Consider the following 21,968-nt stretch of genomic DNA (forward strand, 5'->3'; position numbering starts at 1 on the left):
TATGAGGCGCTGCATGCCACATTGGCCTTTTATCTAGTTTCTTACGGCAATTTCATTTGATTGTCTTCTCTACAAAACTAACTCCATAAAACTAACTGGAGGTTTGGTTGCAATGTTTTTCATTTCACTAAGAATTTATATCGACAATATCTGGACAGATAAGTCTATACGACAACAAAGCATCTGAAAATGATTGCTGTTTTGAAATATAGAGAACTTCTTATTTAGTTAAGAGGTTCTATAAGAACAAATATACACATTATAAATGAATGTATAATAAAATTAACATTTAGGAAAAGACCTTCCCTGACACCATGCTGGCGTGTTGCGACAGTCACATCATTTCACTGTATTATCTTTCAGACTCAAAAATGTATAGAAGTGTGTTAAAGACATAGTAGCAACAGCTAAATGGAACAAATTTTTACATTTCACAACGTGTGAACAGTCCTCAGCAGCTCAGTCTGCAGGAACATTTAGTTCACACAGATTACAGGAGATAGTCCATAGCTGATTCTGTTCTGTTGCATCACACCAAGGGCAGTGAGAAAGTAGTTTTCTGGCTCACACTCAGATGTCTGTTTTTAGGTTTAATTCCACTATTCACAAGTGAGAACATTACACTACAGTAATTCAGTCATTAAACACTTTTAGTGGCCAACTCTTACATAGAGTGTCACTGATCCAAAACAGAAAACGTTGATCAGGTGAACATTTTGGATTTTTGAGCTGGAAAAGCAGGTAGAAAACAATAAAAGTTGATTCTTTCCATATATTTTTGAGGCATTCTGAAACTGTGAATTGAAAACAATAATAAAAATTACACAATGAGTCTGTTCTTTGAATGTTTCAGGCCTTGTCTGCCTGGACTCGATCAATTTGGACCTGCTTTGTAGACTTTTCATTAACCCACGAAGGGGCAAATTGCTGGAGTCGGCACGTTTCAGGACGTCTGAAAGCATCACAGCAGAGATGCTCTGATTCACGTCTCTGAGCTTTCGATCTCCTTCTGTCCTGGAACACTTTGAATTTGAAAATGCTTAAAGCTATTTGGAAATCTCAGCTAAAATAAACGTCCACGTTCTCTAGAGAATACACAGAGAGACTGATTCCTTTCCACTTGGTAATGCTAAGTACTCTAATCACCAATGAAATATGCTAGCAACATATTTTCTTCTACTCCTATTTGAAATAATGATGGACGTTGGCCACAAATTACTCCATTACGTCTTTAAGTTTAATCAAGAGACTTTTGAAAAGAGCTCCTTTTGTATGAAATTTGTCTTTGTGAAAGAAGGCTGCAGAGTGGACAACATGGACCCAGACTGACTGTCAAGATCTCACATCCTCGTTAAACAGACTGAAATAACCAGGCAGACTATGCTCCAGTGTCCATCATCTCTTTCTCTCTCTGCTCTAATTTCACATCGTCTTTAACCAGGAGACTTTTGTCAGGATAATACGACTCATACAGATTTCCTTATTTCTTCACAGAAAAATCACAATTCACCTTTGCTGATGAAATCACTCATATTGACTGTTTATTTTTGAGACAATAAAGGATAATGAAAAGTTTCATCTGGTCAGGTTATAACCAGTAGTCAATACAAATACTGTAAAATCACAGACACGGTTGGGCTGGGAAATGGGTACGAAATCATTTCAGCTGAGTTTAAAAAAGGGTCAAATTCACTTTGTTGTACTTAGAACATGGTGTGTAAACAGCATTGATGGACACTGGATGTAACAGTTTAACAGCCTTTTATTAGACATGCTTGTTCCCATGTCTAATAAAAGGAGAAGTGAAATAGAAAATATTGCATCCTCCACAATTATTGGCACCTCTGGTAAAGATGTGTTTTTCACTGCAGTCACAAAATCTCACATTAAATTGGAGATTGTTTTGCCTCCTGTGCACTGTGTGCTACGACTTGGTTAACCTGGGAACCAGTTGTCTGAAACTTTTTGCAATCATTTCCTGGCTTAAGAAAAAAAATAAAAATAATATATATATATATATATATATATATATATATATTATATATATATATATATATATTTTTTTTTTTTTTAAATCGTGCTCATCCTGCATGTTGTTATTTTTAAAAAAATATGTGTAAAGGTTTGATTATGTATTTTATAGAATTAATTATTAATTATATATACCAAACTTATATATTGACCATTTATAGTATTTTTATATTGAGTAACTGTACTGAAATAAAATTTAGAAAGCATTTTTTCTAAGGTTTTTGTTGAGACAGTGAAAATATGAATATGTTTCACAAAGGGTGCCAATAAATGTGGAATGTATTGCATTTATAAATCATACCATTTGCATCATATAATACACAAATATACTTTTATAGACACTGGGTTTAACGGTATGTAGTATATTAGTAAATACTAGTACATCCAAACTTCAAAGTCAATATCTAAAATTCATTCAGAATCTCTGCCAACATTGCAGCAGACATTTATTGTAAAGTTTCTTCCTGGGGGTCTGATGGTGCTCTACATTATCTTACATTTGAGCAAATTACTGGACTAACCAAATTGCAGCCATGTTGCCTTGTGGGATAGTTTTATTTTCGGTGCACAGATGAGACAAAAGTCCCCTTAGACTCTGCTTCTGGCCTGATGGCACATGAGGCCATTTGATAAAGCTATTACAGCAATCAATGCTCCATGTCCCATAACAGACGACCGCTGCATCTGCCAAAATGAATGTGACTGTCTGTGATAATCCAAAGCTCAAGATCACAACTCTGGATTTCAGTATTCTCTATTCCTCTCAAAGGTCAACTTACTGGTGGGGTCAAAGGTAGACTTCCCTATTAAAAGAAGAAGCCAAACTTGGAAACAATCAAATAGGCCTGCATCCTGAAAACACATCCACTGATAAAACAGTTATGATAAACCTAATAAACAGGCTGAAGTAGAGTTCAAACATACAGTCAGAACATACAGTAAGTGAAGGGACCCCCTCTACTTATGCTGGGGTTTGTTTAAACCTCACCTCAAGAGTGAAAAGCCACAAAACCACAAACTCTGGCACGTTATACTTTCTTAAACTTAAAAGTGAACCCAGTCAGTCTGAGAAACATTTGATGTGTTCCTAAGTATATGAATAAAATTAACAAAAACACTTGTTAATGTTTGTCAGGTCCATGAAGCCACGCTTTAGTATAGATTGTATTGGGATGGTGTGTGTACAGTTTAGTGTTTTGATGTGTCATGGCAGATGTTTCACTTTGTGTTGTGAGTCTTTTTTATAAATAAGGATAAGCAAACTAAATATGAGCAGGTACAAGATTCTCATTGTAACCTGGGCCAAAAATATTATGGCTTCACTGCATTTACAAACACTTGCTGAATATGATAATTAACACGTTTTTCTATTTGTTTTTGTTAGACAGAAAAAGAGCCGAAACATTTTTTTCCTGATATTTATAATTGAAAGTACTTTAAATCAATGAAATAGGATATTAAGAAATTGTGTAATTCATAAAAACCTTCGTCAAGCTTTATTACGGTAACTGGGGCAGGTCAGCAATTGGCTACCTGGGGAGCAAAATGTCCAAGTAATTATCAGGTGACCAGGCTGCCATCAGTTGGAGCTGCTACAAGCACTCAGCATGCTGAGGTGAGTGAACCTTCATCAGCACATCTGCACAGTGCAGTAAGAGATAATGCCACTTTTCCATGTCAGATCAAGATAGGTATATGCAGTCCTGCAGCAATTACGACATATAAACTATGCTGTATGTACAGAAGGATGGATGGATTTTTCTATGCCACTGAAATGCCATGAAGATACGCTGTAACATGATTTGGGTATTAGAATGAAAAGGGGATGTTCTTTTTTTACCACAAAGGAAGCTAGTAAGGCAGATGCTTTTGTGGGCTAAAATTGCATTTTTTATTTATTTATATATTTTTTTTTTTTACACTCCCGCCCATCGCTTACCACCGCCTTGGCTGGATGACTCAAAAATAATCGAGGAGAGTGGTGAATGTTTCACAGCAAGAACAAAAAAAATATCCCTGGAGTCTGACAGTAAAAGTGGATTAAAGGCAGTGAGGGGGTAGAACTACAAATAAAAGGCAAGTTTTCTGAACAATTCGCTCTCCTTTGATACATTAAATAAGCAAAACCGGTCCAAGCTCACTGCCTGTGAGCCAGTACACAGACAAAAAAAAAAAAGCGAGTCACAAGTCTAATTAAATATTAGCGACTGGCTTACACTTTCTGCCACACGCAGACAGAAACAGAAGGAAAAAGGGATGTTGATAGCCTACTTCCCCTCTGAGTGGCGAACCATCAGACTACCCTTCATCACGCAGATTACATCTATATCAAAGTCACGGGACCATCCAAACTGATTCTCCTAACAAAACTCATTCTCAGAGGACTTTTAACTTCACAGCAAGTCCTTTATTAGGCCAGGACAAACAGATCGAAGAAGACATCGCCAGCTAATGACACCAGCTCCCTATTAAGGCTTAATTATTCTAACAGAGAGAATAAATGAGCCAGCCTCTTGTCCAAACATCATCAGTCACTACCCATTCTATTATTGACTGTACTCCAGCAGAATAAAGTGAGGGGTCTCGCTTTTAAAAACTTACATTATGTGCATTCACATCCTCCGCAGCTTCGGCGCAGACGATCCGAGCAGAGATTCTGGCTTTCTTCCTTTCTCTCCAGCAACCAGGTACGTGAAAGTGTAGCCGCTTCACACCACACAGAGGTTTGGACTGTGTAATCTTCTGCGCAGTGCACACACCCTCACTGGTGAGTCTTACTAGTTCTGATTCAATTATGTGGGGAGTGGAAACGGCAGCAGCTGGCTAGGTTATATGCCATCTTTAAATAGCAGTTTGCTCCTAACTCCAGGGCTCAGGCAAAAAAAAAAAAAAAAAAAAAAAAAAAAACAGAACACCAAGCCAGATTAAAACATGCACTTGAAGACCTCCATGTGTTCCCTGATGCAAATCCCTCTCAGAAGCAACGCAAAACTAACTTAACAAACGCTAGTTACCTGGGAAAGGTGAGCGAAAGGTCTCCTAAAGGCCGGACATCAAGAGTCCACCCAGTCAGAGCTGCATGAATACATCCAGCAGCAGTTTTCTCACCTGGCTCCAAAATGGACGGACAAGGCCGTCTGTTCCCAATCCGTGCTGGGCGAGCGTCACCGCCGAGGCTGCCCCAGAAAAGCGCCACTCACCACAGGGACTAGTGGCCCACTTTTACAAGGAGCCCAAAACGCTTCTCGCCTTTGCTAAACTTTTCCTCCTCAGTGTCCCTCCAACCGGTGTGTTTGTGTGAGGTTGTCGCAATATTTAGTGTTGTGGCATTCACTCGAGAAAATGTGTATCACAGTCAAACTGTGTCAATTTAAAACAGCAGACACTCCTGCTGCTTAAGATGCACCGATCAATCAGCTGTCGATGGCAATGGGTCGGTTTTCAAATAATCGGCTCTGATCCTTGGTAATACTGATCATTTTTTTTATTTTTCTATTGATTAATTGCAGTAAAGTAAAAAGTTGAACCACTTTTCATCTACAAACACAATGCTGCACTTGAGATTATAAAAACACGTTAAGGTCAGGTTAGGAAGGTTAGGTCAAGGGTCAGGAAGCTTTACAATTCAAACAACCACTTTTGCGTTGCCTCTAGCTAATTTACCGACAGCCGCAAAACAATCCAAGTGTAACTAGTACATACTAACGATTACTTTCTTTTATGGTTAATTTTGTTACTATATTTAGGTTTTAGAACACAACAAATGAACTTTTTCTGAAATGGGAATTTTCATAAAAGAAGAGAAAAGGTTCGGTGCGTAGTTCGCTGTCGAATAGCAAATATTTTTCATTATGTCATTGATGTGATTCAAATTTTGAACATTTTTCCAGATACTACATTAAAAAACAAGCAAAAACAAAACAAACAAAAAAACCAAACTGAGTGAGTCTTTTTCTCAAAGATCCTGCTCCTTTCTGTGCCATTGTTGTGCAAAGTTAATCAGAGCTACTGAAGAGCCTCACATGGGACAGGTGCAGAAACGGGAATCATTTTGCAATGATTTCATTTTCAGCTGAATTTAAAAGTACCTTTTTTCAATGACGCTGGAGCGTTTCCACTCTTTGCATTATAGTCCTTTGGGGAAAACTATATCACAAATGCCAAAACTCAGGAAACCTGCAATCAGTATTTGCCAAGAAAGAGTCTGATTGGTGCCTCTCTACTGCTACAATAATCAAGCATATCTTGCATATCTTCAAAATAACAATAAATGTCAGCTAAGTTGAAAATAAATCCACATTATTTTCCTCCATTACTTTCCAGTTTGTGCTTCCAGGACTCACTGTGACTTGGCCATTAAAACCTTTATTAGATATTAGATTATCTGCATCCAGTCTGCATCCAACAGGCTGAACATGACACATGTGCCCATTGCTGAGCAAATTGTGCAATAAAACCCAATTATTTATACGCCTGCTGTACTTTGCAGTCCGTTCCTGTTCCCTGCCCAGTGACAGCTCTCTGAAGAAAGAGAGCAGGAGTGGGGGTGGACTGGAGACGTTTAGCTGAGAGCTTCTGGAGGAATCTCCAGCACCGATCAGCCTCATCTGCGGTCTGACAGAATCAATCAAACCCAGCTGACAGCTTAACCATCGTGGTTGGCTCTTAATGGCCCATTAAAGACAGGACTTTCAATGGGAAGTGGGAAGAGCTGCATCACAAGGCAGCTTTTTATTTTTCTTGGGAGAGCAAATTAAGTTGGAGAGCCATTAGAGGAAAGAGGAGGAAATGCATGCTGCTGCTGCTGCTGCTGCTGCTACACAGAAGACCTGGATCACAGAGGTCTCACATGTCACCCAACTACCTGTTTCACCCAGAAATGAAGGCACACAAACGCAAAAGTGCCAATAGTGACACGGTTGCTTTGCTTTCTCGGGGGAATTTATCGCTTGTGAATTGACAATGTGATTCTAATAATTTACATTTTGAGCAATTTCTATTAACGCCCTTGATGCAGTTCTGGTCCATCATCGACGAGCTTTTTGACAGGATGCAATATCAGTAAAAGAAGCATAATGTAAATACAGAACCAAATGCATTTTTTTTCTTTAAAAATAAAAATCTTTACCGCCAGAAATATACGTCCTTTGTGGTCCTTTTTTCAATCTCCATATAGAATCATTTCCATCTCCGGAGCCACGCAACAAATTACCTGAGATACGGACTCGGTGTAACCCGTGAAAGGCATCAGATCCAGCGGCAGTGACTCCCGTGGCCGTGTGTGTGTATGCGTGTATGTGTGTGTGAGACAGAGAGAGAGAGAGTGTGTGTGGATGCTCTGTGATCTCGCGCCGGTGGACCGAACATGCAGCTCAGAGGTAAAACAGACAGGTGTTGAGTCGAATTGTGTTCCCTCGTCATAATGAGCTTCCCCAATTAGCGGCGCTTCTACACAGAGTTTTACGGGCGCGTTTGGACTCTGTGGTTCGTTCAGGAACAGCTCGTACACCCGGCAATCTTTACAAAAAATTAGTAAAGAAATAAATTCAGTGATTACACGTCATCAAAGTCTTACGAAACACTTCATGATAAGTGACAATTTGAAGGTACTTTATATGTAAGATGGTGTTCCTGTTGTAAACTTTGTTTTTCTTTACTTTTGCTATCTTCTCAGTAGAATCTATTTGAGGGACTTTAGTCTGTATCTCTTGTCTTTACGTTGTCCAGGCACTGCAAAAGGTCATTGTGACAGCGTTTTTTTGACGCTCTGACTTCAAGAGATTCACTCCTCAAACTAAATCACTGAAATGAAGAAACATTTTCAATAAAATTATAATTTAATTAGATTTACACGTGGTGCTCATTAGCTCACCTTTTCTCACCTTTGTGTTAACTTGAGATGTTGCTGTCTATAGCACTTCAAGACACTATTAAAAAAATAAATAAATATAAACATGAAATTTTTGTCCAATTTTAGCCCATAAAATTCACTAAAAATGTTTAATAGTGTAACGTAAAGTGTTCACGAACACTGTGGTGAAATATTGCAGTTATTTAAGTTGAACAGTGTTGTTAATAGCTCAGTGAACGAGGTGTACTTGAATACACCATTGTCCCCGTGGCCGTAAAACGCTGCGTAGAGGCGCACGCAGGCAGCGTCGGACAGATAGAAAGGCACAAGCTCGAATCTGAAACCGGACTGGACCGAACACTGCGGTGAAGTCAGCCGGTACGAGGAATACATCAACTTCCGGTAGAATACACTAAAACAAAAGCGGGCGTTTTGCTCAAAAACGTGCCACCAACTTGTTTAAGACATTAAACATTAACCTTTCAAACCAGCGTACGCACGACGCATGTCAACGCAACCAACAATCAGAGCTCGGAAACAGAGGGCTCTGTCCCTGCACCGCTCACACGCTCAGGCCTGTGCGTTTTAAAAACGACGAGCGCCACAAACAAAGTCCCCGAGGCTGCATGCGTCGACACGCACCCGCCGACATCCTGCAAATCCCACACACGCTTGAAGCGCATCCCTTTGTTGCGCTTCAGCGGCGCATCAGTGACAACGAAAGCCCAGAAACCACCGGCGTTCTCTGGCGCCCCGGATCCGCAGCATCGCATTGCAGACTCGGACCCGACTCTTGCTGCCTATCGGCCAACTTGGAGCATCGCAACTTGTCGGAGGTCATTGTCTGCGGAGAGAAGCGAACTCACCCGGCATGTCTGCTCCTCCGGGGTTCATTCATGCTCCCTCCAGGTTCCCCTCTCACCTCCTCCCTGAAAATAGTTGCAGCGGATTTAAAAATAGCACTTCGGTCATTTACCTCACACTTTCTCCCCCCACCCCTTCCCGTTCCCCCGTCTCTTCTCCCAACACCCGGTCCAAACATTTCAGGCTCTTCCCGGAAACCATCCCCGCGCGGGCATCTCGGTCCTGGTAGTTTTCCGTGGAACCTGCAGCTGATCGGGCCGCAGTGCAAACGCGACCCCCACTTTGTGCCGGGAGGACTTCAGTACCCACCAGGCATTGCAGTGCATTGATCCGGGGGGCGGGGGGAGGGAAGGCCGGGGCTGAGGGGGTGGGGGTAGCATACCGTTATACCAGCTCATCGTGTGGGGAGAAAGAATGCTTTACTCGCTCCTCTCCTGTTTTCCCACAATGAACACCGTTATTTGACTGCTTCTGCTTTGGGAACCATCCTTCAAACTCCCCGGTCTCAGATGCGCAGATAACGAATGCACATCTCTACAAATTAGAACATAGTTAAAAAAAAAAAGTTCATTTGCGCCCTTGATTTCGAAAAGTACAACTCGCATACACACACACATGCACACACACACACAAAGTGATAAATGTTATGAACTGCAAACTCATAGGGCAGACAGGATGCTTGATTACGGTTCTGCACATCGCCATTGACAATCTGTAAGAAGGATAAGCCACAAAAGGCCTATCCAAGCATTTTACTGTAAAATTGAGTGGAAGGAAAAAGTGTGTTTAAAAATGATGCACAAGCAACAGAGAGAACAGTTAAGTTGACCTAGTTTGAATTTAACTTCTTAAATTCATGTATGTTTTATGATAGTCATTGATAATTATTTATCAATATGTAGTCATATAACAAGTTATTGACAAATTGATTGTTTTTAATAAGATGAACATTGTGATAGATAGATAGATAGATAGATAGATAGATAGATAGATAGATAGATAGATAGATAGATAGATAGATAGATAGATAGATAGATAGATAGATAGATAGATAGATAGATAGATAGATAGATAGATAGATAGATAGATAGATAGATAGATAGATAGATAGATAGATAGATAGGTAGGTAGGTAGGTAGGTAGGTAGGTAGGTAGGTAGGTAGTTAGGTAGGTAGGTAGGTAGGTAGGTAGGTAGGTAGGTAGGTAGGTAGATAGATAGATAGATAGATAGATAGATAGATAGATAGATAGATAGATAGATAGATAGATAGATAGAAGGATAGATAGATAGATAGATAGATAGATAGATAGATAGATAGATAGATAGATAGATAGATAGATAGATAGATAGATAGATAGATAGATAGATAGATAGATAGATAGATAGATAGATAGATAGATAGATAGATAGATAGATAGATAGATAGATAGATCTCTGCAAAAACCCACAATATAAAATAATATGTTGTACATTTTATATGATGTCTATCTCCTGAGGAATGTCAAGGCCAATCCAAAAGACTGATTGTCTTCTTTTAAGCATTTTTGCAGTTTAATCCATTACTAAAAAATAAAAATAAAAAAGTGTCAGTCTTGTTTTGTTTTTTTCTTCTATTTTTATTTATTTTTTGACAAACCTCACATGTGAAAATACTTTGCAATTTCATTTCACAGGACAATAATGTCTAACAATTGTGAAAACAAAAGACAAAATCAAACAAACAAAAATAATCCTATCCTTAATTTGAAGCCATTTATTCAACAGTAAGGGGATTGCTTCCAACATGGTGACTTTGTTTTCAGTGTAGGGTTTTGTTTCTGCAATAAAAGATTAATCTACAATCAGCCTTTATAGATTTTTTTTACTGTACATGCACAACATTCTTGCATTCTCAAACATTGCATAATAAAGATCTTCCCTTGATTTGTTAGTTGTCATCGATGAAATCATGGTGAGCTTTTCTTGTTTACATTTGTTTACATCATCCTGACACGCTTTCTTCTCTTGATGTTCCTCCTGCAGTCAGATTGAGGCTGTTCTCTAACATTCTTACTCCTCTCTGCACTGAGCATGAGCTTATCTTGTCTCTCCATTATCTTGATGACTGTGTAGTGGACTTTCAGATGACCTGAATTACAAAAGAAAGCTTACAAAACTGTTTTTACAGCCTCCGCTTGTTTTTAGCAATGCAACAGGGAAGATGCTGACTGCTGTTGGTCTAATGTGAATTTGTCTAGAGTGATACAGGCAGGGGTTGTAAATATTAATTTTAACTGTCTTGTCTTAACCAAGAGTTAATCTAAGTTATTCCTTTAACCCTTTGTTAGCTAACCACAGCTGTAAATCAGTCCAACAGCATTTTGCTAACAATATTTGTTCAATCTGAGACTGTGGTAGCCAAACGCCCTCTACTGGTCAACCACCGTACTGGCATAGATCTTTTTCCAAACAAAGATAAAGTGTTTTATTTTTAAAACAGTTTATATCTACAAATACAGAGACAGGTTGAAACATCTTTGTGGATCTGCACAAAGGATGTATTGATGATTATTTGAAGCACAAGGAAACATTTGAACCCACTGAGAAAAACCTAAACTAATAAAATCAATTTCTCCCTTGTGACTGTTGTGAATGTTTGACATTAAACATTAAACAGAAGAATTATATAATGCCTTTTGGTTTAATGGTTTATTTTTGTTTGAGGGTTGAGGGATGAGTTGCAGTTTAGTTCATAAGTTGCCTGTTGATGCTTTTAATTATGTTTTCCTGTAATCTTTTGAAAAGGTCTTCATCGATTTTTATTTGTGTTTTGGTTGCACATTTGCTGCCTTTTTGCTCTTTTTCGGCCCATTTACTGATTGTTTTCAAGGAAATATAACTTTTTTTTGTCACTTCATTTAAATCTGACCTTATGAATTATTAAACTAAAGCAGAGGAGGAAACAACTCAAAGAAAGTTAAATCAGATACCAATCCATTACCAGCCTGTCTCAAAGATGCAGTTTGTTTATGGCTATTTTTTTTTTAATCCAGGAATAATATTTCAACTAAGTTGAAGTTGAAAGATGTGACTATTAGATGCAGATATTGTTTATACTTTGTGAAGCATTTATGTTTGCTTTGTACTATTTTACACTATGTTATCAACTGAATCCAATGTGATAGGGTGCTATTGTCTGTTTTCATGAGGCCAGGTCAAAGGTTACTGAGGTGCTGAGGCATGACCTCAAACAAGTCGTTCAAATTTAAAAACCCTTGAGCATTGTTGAATTAAAACGATGTTGCAAAGAGTAGGCCAAAGTTCCTGCACAGTGACGCAAAAGATGATGGCAGCTGCTGTTGCCATGGGTGGAGCAACTGCTTAATAGGTTTGTTATCAAATTCCATTTAGATTAAATCTCACCGAGTTTCTGTTTACCGACGAGCGTTATGGGTTTCCAGACAGATCATTACCCAAACAGCCACAATCCCTGAATAGAAATCCACGAACCTGGTGGATAAACCTGATATTTTGGACGCTTGTCTTTCTCCAAGGTGTCGGGAATCAGAAAGAGCAATTTCAGAGCTTAACTGGCAGTAAATATTGAAATTATACTAAGCTAGAAATGGGTAGATGAGATTACTGACAATGCAGCAGTAATAACTGTTAACTACAATTTCATCTTCATTTCCTTCTTTAATTGTGACTTTTTCTGTTTTAATGAGTAAAGCAGTTAGAGTCGTGTTTTATCACAGTGTTGTCTAGTTTGTTTGCTTTCCCAGTGCTGAGTGCTTTTGTCCATTTCTGTGCAGCAATTTCCGTTCTGAGTTTTGCTCAGTTTTCCCACTTTAAACTACTAAAGTAATCAGCAGTGTGGATGGTGGTAGGGGTCTGTCCCACAGTCGATGGGTTGCCGGACTGCTCTACCTGCGTCTGTAGCGTATGAATATGTACGAGCCAATTATTGTCCACCATTGAGTTTATACAGGCAATCACTGTCGCCAAACCAATGTAAAGGTATACTCCTGGTTTTCTCTCAGTTTCAGGTCAAATCTTCCTACCAATATCCTCCCCAAACCTCTTGAGTTTATTTCATTTCTTTTAGTAATAATCTTCTTCTTTGGCTGTTCCTGCAGCTTAATGCTTTTCAGGCCAGAACCATAAAACAGCATACATCTTTCAAGTGTTCAGATGCACTGTGATCTAAATAAAGCGAGTATGTTAAAAGGATAATACAGGTAGACTAATTCCGGTGTCAGTGTTCAGGAATTATTATATTTTGTAATCGGTTTCATAAGTTATCAAACTTCCATGGAGATTTTTTAAATTCTTAATAATTATTCCTTCAATAATATTTTGTTGCAAATTTAAAGACAGAATTTGACTTCTCTATATTTTTAAAATAGTTAATTAGCAGCAATGTAGGGTCAATTATTTGTGGACAAGGATTGCCATTTAGACTTTAGCACAATCAATACTTAAAGTTATGAGTCATTTTATGAGAACGAACTAGAATGGATTATTTTCGTGTTCTGAATTTCTAAATTAGCAAAACAAGATCATTGACTGTGGATGAACTTTTACATACACTGACAGGAATTTAGACAGGCTGCTTTCTACCACAACACATAGAGTTCTTCAGAAAAAGTCTGGACCTCTGTCTATGCAGGTTAAGATTTTACTACGATTAAATTTAACACGCCCAGAAGGAATATTTAGAAGTGATCGGAAGAAAGTAATTTTTTAATCCAAAAGGTCAAATCTATCAATTTGATACAAAGGCTGAAATGTATCATTAACATCTCTGCTGTGTTGCAGATAATCAGAAACATTCATGGTGCAGTGCCTTCTTGTAAGTGCGAAAAACCCAAAAGGTTTTTTGGCCTGAGTGGCTTCAGTTTTATTTTGGATGTTTAGTTTATGTTAATTTAGTTGTAAAGAAAACATTTTCACAATGACAGTATTTATTCGTATTATATAACAACCTCTCCACTGATTCTAATCTTAAACATGACTTTGCTGTAAACAGTTGATAGAATATGTAGAAATTCATGTAATCTGCAATATCTGAATTAGGATCCTGTGCACTATATCTTTATCAGCTGACTCTGTGAACTCTGGTATCTCAAAGTAAAACAGATAAGGGATGAACAAAAATTTCTCTTGCTCTGCCACAGGGATAAGATTTCAGTGTGAGAATCTGATGTTAATACTGACATGTAATGTGCAGCATTTTAGGACCATTCTGCTTTTAACTATGTTAAGCTTTGTACAATCACATCCATTCAACATTAACTATTAAGTTGTTTCAGCAAGAAAACTACAAATCAAGACACTTATTTGAGACAATATACAAATATGGCTATCACAATATTTTAATGGTTAATTGGTGCAGTGAAAAGGACTTTAACACATAAAGTATGTGAAGAAACAGGCCTGAATCGGGTACAAGCTTTACCTCTAGCACTTATGTACATGCGCCGCCGTCAAAGAAATAACCTCAGTCCTTTTGAAATCCTTTTTGCAGGTCCACCAAATATGGGAATGGGACCACCCAACCGCCCAGGAGGAGAGACCACACTTTGTGATGAAAAAATGCTTAACTACTGTGTTTCTCTTACAGAACAACTGAAAACCATCAGACAGCAGGTCCAAGGAGGCCAACCTGCGCCGGCTTCTAAACCCTTGCATGATTTACAGCCAGGAGATTTTGTGTTTATTAAAAATTTCAGGAGGAAGAATTGGAGAGCCAAGAGGTGGACAGGACCATTTCAAGTGTTGCTTATTACCCACACCGCCATCAAGGTTGCTGAAAAAAACCACCTGGGTCCACATCAGCCATTGTAAGAAGTTGATGGGAAGGCCCCCGGAGACAGAACAAGAGCCAAACCGAGTGGCTCCGTCGAGCATCTCAGGCTAATCTGAGCTGCCAACTTTCGGCCCACTCAGTAGATCACTAGCATCTGGCTGAGGCAGCATTAAGAACATGGCCAGGATGACACAACACTGTACCAGAATGCCCACATGGATAAGGGATGCCATACTATGCTGGCATTTCTTCCTGGGATGTGAAGCGATTGTGCTGTTTCTCTGGTACCTGCTCCCGGTCCAGAGTAATACCAAAGAAAAAGGACAGACAGTCAACGAGACACGGACAAATCACACAAATGAAACTCATGAATGGAACAAATGAAACTACTAACCAGTGAAATTTGTTTCAGGATGTTTATTCTGCACAATGTCTATCAATAGCATTCTATATATTTCAGCTTTTTTCTTTTACTTATATTTTGAAATATTACTCTTATATTTACCATTAAGGTGGAAGGTATTTTAACTGTAATCAGAAAACAATTTTTGCTAGATTTTTGTTGATCCTGTGGAGGAACAAAAAGGGAGGAATTGTGAAGTAATTTCTTTTAACAATTTTATTTATATTTTACTCATTTAACATGAGTATTGTTCAGTCTTTAAAGTATGTAGGCCAAAAACTAGTCAGGTTTCCTGCTGACCTCTCCCTACAGCAGACTAAATGTCTTACCACAGGGTCCAAAGCAAGGCGCCAGTGTTTGTTAACTGATAACAATAAATAGGTTAGGTAATTATAACGAGATGGAATAAACACTAAGGTTTAACAAATTCCTTCATTAAATGTCAGAAACTCGGGCTACGTGCTGAGTGCACATAGAAGGTCTGGCAATGTTCCTGTTATGCAAAATTGTTCCATTCGGAAACCTGATTTTTGAAATCTCACCTATTTTGGACAAAGAAGATGTTTTCCATCTAAGCAATTAACTGACCCTTCAGTAAGGATGATGTTGCATTCTCCCTCCTCTGTTAAGAGTGATTGAGCAAAAAACCTGTTCAACTGGATCTGGGCCAGGTAGTATAGAGAGTCCTATATATTGTGAGAGCTTGCAGCTCCAAGTCAGAACTCATTGCAGGTACAGCTGATGTGTTGTGGTTGCTGCATGTTCTCCGTTTGCAAACGACAGAATAAGGATTTTTGCTCTTTGCCATTTGCCAGAGTCTCAAGCCTGATCTGTTCCACACAGATTAGATTTTTTCCACACTTGCACATTCTAAAACCCTTTGCACAAGACTTTGATGATGACTGTAACTAGAAATTGTCCCTTTCAGATTGATTATTGAAAGAGTCTAAAAAGTCTAAAGTTGAAGAGTCTTTAAGTTTAACTTAAAGACTCTTAACCCTAACCCTCACCTTACCCTACCTCTAAAACACACTTCAACAAATACTCTGACAAGGTGATGTAAATGTTTTTTTTTGTTTTTTTATAGGCAGATACGTTTGTGCTTTCAAACAATTCCAAATATTCCTAAAGACCTGTTAAAGGAGTACAAGGCAAATCCTTTGATGCAAATCGGAGGCTATTTTAAGAGAGGGAACACACTGTTCCCATTTATGATCAATGCCTGCTGGCTGTCACTTCAATAAAAGCCTTTTGAGAACATGTGAACACAGAGCACTAAAAGCATTTAGGAAATGTTTACCAGTCACTTTGAGCTATCTCTCTTGTGATGAGGCCTTTGCAAACTACAGTATTCACTCAACTCTCAAAACTGGATTAGTCCTCTCGATGTAAGTAAATCTGAATATGCACATCCAATGTGCACATTGTTTGTAACTGCATTTACAAACAATGTTTTTGTTAGCGTTAGGTGCTTGGATGACATAGCAGACAAGTTCAACAAGGACATGACGTCTTTTCTTTTTTGGTGATTTGCAAATGTGGAGAGAAAAATATTGAAGAAGTGGGAAAACGTTTTACCCTTCAGCCTGCCTGCTCTTACAGTCCCTCACTTTAATTTTATTTTTTTAAATCTGACTTTGCAAATCAAACATGGCAGGTGCATGATACAACTCTTATCCATGTCTGGCATTATATATTGGAGCATCTATGTTTACATAGGAACAAGTTGTCCTGTTTTTATGTAAGGAAATTTTTTCATGAGTAAATCATCAAATGGAAACTGTATTTTCACTTTTACGTAGGCTAATAAAATTTGTTTTGTGCTCTGAAACATAAGAGTGACATACAACACCCAAACAGAAACAGACGTCATCTAAATGAGGATACAAAGTGTTTTCCAAATACACTCCACTACAATTCCTTGCTAAAAAGAAGAAACCATGTCAATATTCTTGTGACCCAGATAATCCTATTAGCTTCATGTGAACATTTCAGAAACATAGAAAAACCCTGCATTGACTGATGTGATTGTCTTTCCTTATTTAAATCATTGGCGTTATGAAAGCCCCCAGGCAGTGTCAGCAGAAGCAGCTGAAGCATTAGACAGCTCCCACCTGTTCCTGTAACTTTAAATGGTGCTGCGCCAGCACCATGGACAGAGTTTGGCTCCTGAGGCAAAATGTGGTGTTTGTGTTTCGTCACTTTGGATAATAATTAATTTTTAAAGACATACATGTCTTCAATCCCATATCACTTCTTCTGATTGTGTTATCAATATGACTGGCTCTTGGCAACTGAGAAAAAAAAGAAAGAAAAGAAATCCACAACAAACAGGGTGAACCTACCAGTTACCATAGAAAGACTTTCCTCAACTCCGTCATCTCAGGATGACAAACCAGCGATGCAGAGCATTGTCATGGCTGCTTAAAGCATTGCAAAGCACAGTGTGCGTGCGAACACTCTAATTGTTTTCAGTGTTGAAAGCAGCCAGCCCATGGCTTTGTTCAGGCCTGTCAGGGAAGCATGGCTGCAGGGGACCTCTACAAAGAAGAGCCCAAGTATGTAAAGAATGACCTGAAATGCAGTCAAACAAAGGCAACCTACGACTTAAAAATAGATGCTCTTTAACACTCAGCTGCTGTTGTTTGTCTTTGCGGCCTGATCAGTCAGAAAAACCCCGTCTCGGTGCACGACAGCTGTTTTTGTTTTGAGCCGACCTCCTTGCATATTCAGGTGCACTCGCACAGTGTGCAGTGGAAAGCAATCAAAGAAAAACGCAGGGCGACAGGGTATTTCTGTGCTTCCCTGACTTATAAATCGCAGCATTCTTTCCACAGATCCCTGTGATAACACGGCCCTTGTCGCCTCTGAATAGCAGGTAAACTCATCACTGATGTGAAGCGGTAAATTCCTGAGTCATTCACCCATGCTAGGTCTCCTTTTGAACCCAGAAAAGTGTTTGCTTGACACACAATTGAATCACACATGTTCCTCTAATAGGATTTTGTGTTCCTTTGAATTTCTCCTCTCATGAGTTACTTTATTTACTTTGGCATAGAAAACAAAATTGTAGGGTTTTTTTTGCTTGTTTTTATTGATCTTTTAATGATGCTTTACAGTTATAAGTTTCATTTACCAAAACAAACAAGAATCAATTCCCTTAAGCAATCAGTCAAATGTTAAAGGCCATTTGACATTATATTCAATCAATCAATCAGTTTATCCATCCGATTTAACAAATTTTTATGTATATAATCTTGAAATTAAAGATTAAGTAAAAACAACAACAAAAAAAACATGCAAGTTTCATATTTCCGTGCTTGTATTTGCACTTGCGTTCTCTTTCTTCGGGCCTGTGACTCAGTCGCTTCAGCTCCCATAGACTTCTCAAAATAACCCGGTTGGATCTCCACCTCTCTTGATCCTCCACTTCTGTTTCCAGCGTGTACCTGTAGACCTCGGGCATGTATTTCCAGCTTTCGATTAAACAGAATAACACGTGGCCTTCCCGAATCGAACACATCCCTTAGCGACCTCTCTGCTGGAGGAGTGGAATTTGTTCAGGTGCTCGCCTTCTGCTCCTTTCTTTCTTTCTTTCTTTCTTTCTTGCTGCTTCTGCAGCTTGCCCGTTCATCACACGTTCTCCCTCTTAGCTTGGGATAACTGCTGTCCACCTGCACGCCCTGTGTCTACTTCCTGCTTTGATTTATTGGATGCCGTTCTGAAAGAGAGGAGAAGTCAGAGAGTCAAATAGTGATCAGACCAGAAAAAAAAAAGATGTCACTTCTTCTGTTTTTTTTTTATTGATAGTTTCTCAATCTCACCTCAAGATGTGAAGCATGTCAAGCTGAAACTTCTTCACAGACTGGATCTCATTACTGCAGACAAGGAAACAGAAATGTCAGCCAAATACAAAGTGCAATTCTCCCGTCTTTACAGGACACCCAGCAAAACGGCATCATTTTTGAGGTTTAAAATGTCAATGTATCACAATTTATCTACACCGGAAACAGCGCCTAGCAAAAGTCTATCACACACATTGAACCTTTTGCATGTTGTGTGGCCAAGCTGGCATCACTTAAGCAGATAGTAGAGGAGCTGCAGAAATCCACAGCTCAGGTGGTAGAATCTGTTGCCTGGACAATGACTCGCTCCAGATTCCATAAATCTTTCCTTCACAGGAGAAGATGATCTCCTCAGAGGAGACCAGATTAAACCTTTTGGTTTACAGGAGCAATATTATGTTTGTGAAACGAAAACCAGCACCGCACCTCGCTCTGAATGCTCTCATTATGATGAAAGTGAGGCAGCATCATTATATAGAGGTTCTTGTCTTCAGCCAAGACAGGAAAACTGATTAGAGCCGATTTGGCGATTGATGGAGGTAAATACAAAGGAAGCTTGGAAGAAAATCTGGAAAAGGCTTGAAACTCAGCCTCGCTTTGCAGCAAGAAAATCATATCTTCATTTTCAGCAGCTCATGGATGCCTGTCACCCTATGAGGCTTTCATAAGCATATTGCACCATTTTCTACCTTGTGCCTGTCTATCATGTAAGATCCCAATAAATCGCATTGAAGTTTGTGGCTGCAGCATGAAAAAGAAACTGCTAAATGTTTAAATGATGCAAAAACCTTTGCAAGGCCCTGCATGACTCTGCTCGCTGTCTGCTTGGTTTCAAAGTGCGTACAGTACAGTACAGTCATTTCTGGGGAATGTGACTGAAGGTTTCAGAGCCTCCCACACACGTACTTCCTCAGGGCAAATCCAAATCAAACGTTTGCAGACTTTATGTCTGCACTCAGTCAGGACTGTCTTGATGCTCACACCTGTAGACAGGTAGAACATGTGAGGCACTTTTGGCCAAATATAGAACAAGCTTCTGTTTGCACCTCACCACTCCCGGTCCTTCTTTCTGCTAACTACGAGTGCAGTTTGTTTCCTTCTAGCTGATGAATGCGTGGAGACCCGACTCACCGGAAATGGCAGAAATCGGTGCAGGTCTTGTCGTTGAGCCGGGCACAGGTGCAGCGCCCAGCAGACCTTTTGCGTCGCCTCAAGCCTCCGCCTAGGCCATAAATCGTTGTCTTACTGCAGATTCAAAGACAACCTCAGTCACATAAACATTCTCCAGACTTTGTTCTCTGTTACTTTGCAGCTGCCTTGTTTAATGGTTCAGCAATAATGATAGGAGGGTCAGTCAGAGGTTTCTGGGCTCAGAGTTAGAAGGTCTAGACTGTTTTGATATTTAATCCTAGTAGTTCAAACAATGTTGTGAGTCTTTGGAAGTCTAGATAAAAAAACAAAAACAAAACTGCTGTATCTACTGAATGTGCCCTCTGTAGCCCACCTGGGTGTGTTGACCCAGATGACGTCCAGGTGACAGAAGTAGTGGCACTCAGTGTCCAGCAGCTCGCTGCAGGAGCAGCGCTTGGTCCTCACCCGGTGAGTCTGCACGCCGTCGACGGCTTCTGGGTCTGACTGTTTCACAACCGGGAGACCCAAACCTGAAGATTTCAGACGAAACCAGAGAGGCTGAGCAAACACAACTGAAAGATAATTCACATTTCACTATAGGGTAGCTTTAATACATTTTATTTTGAGTTATTTTACCATAAGCGTTTAATGGATGAGACATTTAGAATTTTTTTTCTTTCACAAAATAACTTAAATTAGAGCTTCTTTTTTCTTTCTTTCTCTAAATATTGCAGTGAACCACTTTATGAAAAAGAAAGAATATTAACATTTCCGCTACTGTTTAATTCTAAAAAGGCATTGTGAACTGAAAAACAAATTCAAACAAAAATCAGATTAAAAACTATGAACTTCATAAAAAGTAGAAATAAGTTGAAAATGAACATGTCAACGATTAAAATCAAAAACATGTTCAGGTGTTAGTTTGGTTTTTGATTGTGTTTCAGATTCTTTAAGATGTCATTGTCATTTAAAAGTCATATTTGAGGCGACATTTCTCATGTATTGATCTATAAAGCTTTTACTGTTGAAGGTGTGGTGGAGATGAGTTTGCAAAAATGAAAAAAAATGCTGCATCATGATTTCGCAATGTCTTGTGAGTGCTTTAAAGTTTGATTGTTGCTTTTTAGCAGTCTTGTAAATATACCAAAAATATATGTTTTGAATATATATATTTTTTTAATTAAGCTTGCTCTAAAAAACGTGGCTTGGTAAAAATGTTTGTTTTGGAAAATCGAAAGAGCAGCTGCAAATGAACGACAATATATCTATACTACAGTGAATATAAATGAATGTCAAATTCATACCAAAACTGGATTAAATTATTTTCTAAATGAAACCATTTTTAAATGTGAAATGTAAGAAGAAGAAAACTCACCGTCTTGAACAGAGACCCAAAGAGTGACCAGCAGGAGAAGGTTGCTGTGAGATGGCATGGCTGATGCAGTGTGGATGAGCCTCTGCAGAGAGAAACTACTATATGCTCACTTGTTGCTGCTGCTGCTGCTGCTCTGCTTGTTTTACTGCTGCTGTCTAAACTTTATACCTCTCCTCCTCTGTGATGTGACGACACAAGCTCCCCGCCCCCTCCTCCTGTGGCGGCCACATTCGACCCCTTGGCATTCAATCCTGCAACACATTCCAGGAATGTCTGCGGCTTTCAGGCCTCTGAGTGGCACAGATGAATATCAGCTGTCCAGTGACGTTTACGACTGTAGGTGGATTGAGGAATTATCTTGGCAGGGAAGTAATGGGGAAATTAACATGAGATTACTGTACAGTGATGATATGATCTGAAAACCATGTGGAGGCACCGTGGCTGATGGAGGCAGGTGGAGGAAGAGAACAGAGGAAGGACGTTCTGTAACAGAAAAACGTCAAATTAGGGATATTTTTCTGAAGACAAGATTCTGAAGCAATCATTTCTAATGAGGTACATATTATGCAAACATTTAGATAAGCATCAAGTACAGTAAAAATATATTCATATTAGTTAAATTGAAAAGCTTTAAAAGAATTAAGATATATGTGGTTGTTTGTGGTGCAATTTACACATG

The 21,968-nt window shown here is 39.0% G+C and overlaps 1 protein-coding gene across 1 annotated transcript; it reads right to left on the reverse strand.

The window, feature by feature from the left end:
• Positions 1–18,028: 18,028 nt before the first annotated feature.
• Positions 18,029–21,587, reverse strand: LOC129367578 (endothelin-2). The gene is made up of 6 exons (XM_055042120.1): positions 21,458–21,587; positions 21,290–21,371; positions 20,288–20,444; positions 19,915–20,028; positions 18,763–18,816; positions 18,029–18,659 (listed from the first exon to the last, which is right to left on the reverse strand). Exons 2-6 carry the CDS (start codon positions 21,345–21,347, stop codon positions 18,572–18,574), a joined length of 471 nt encoding a protein of 156 aa, XP_054898095.1. The 5' UTR covers positions 21,348–21,371; positions 21,458–21,587; the 3' UTR covers positions 18,029–18,571.
• Positions 21,588–21,968: the final 381 nt, after the last annotated feature.

The sequence above is a fragment of the Poeciliopsis prolifica genome, unplaced genomic scaffold (assembly GCF_027474105.1).
Source record: "Poeciliopsis prolifica strain line A6 unplaced genomic scaffold, Auburn_PproV2 SCAFFOLD017, whole genome shotgun sequence".
NCBI lineage: Eukaryota > Metazoa > Chordata > Actinopteri > Cyprinodontiformes > Poeciliidae > Poeciliopsis > Poeciliopsis prolifica.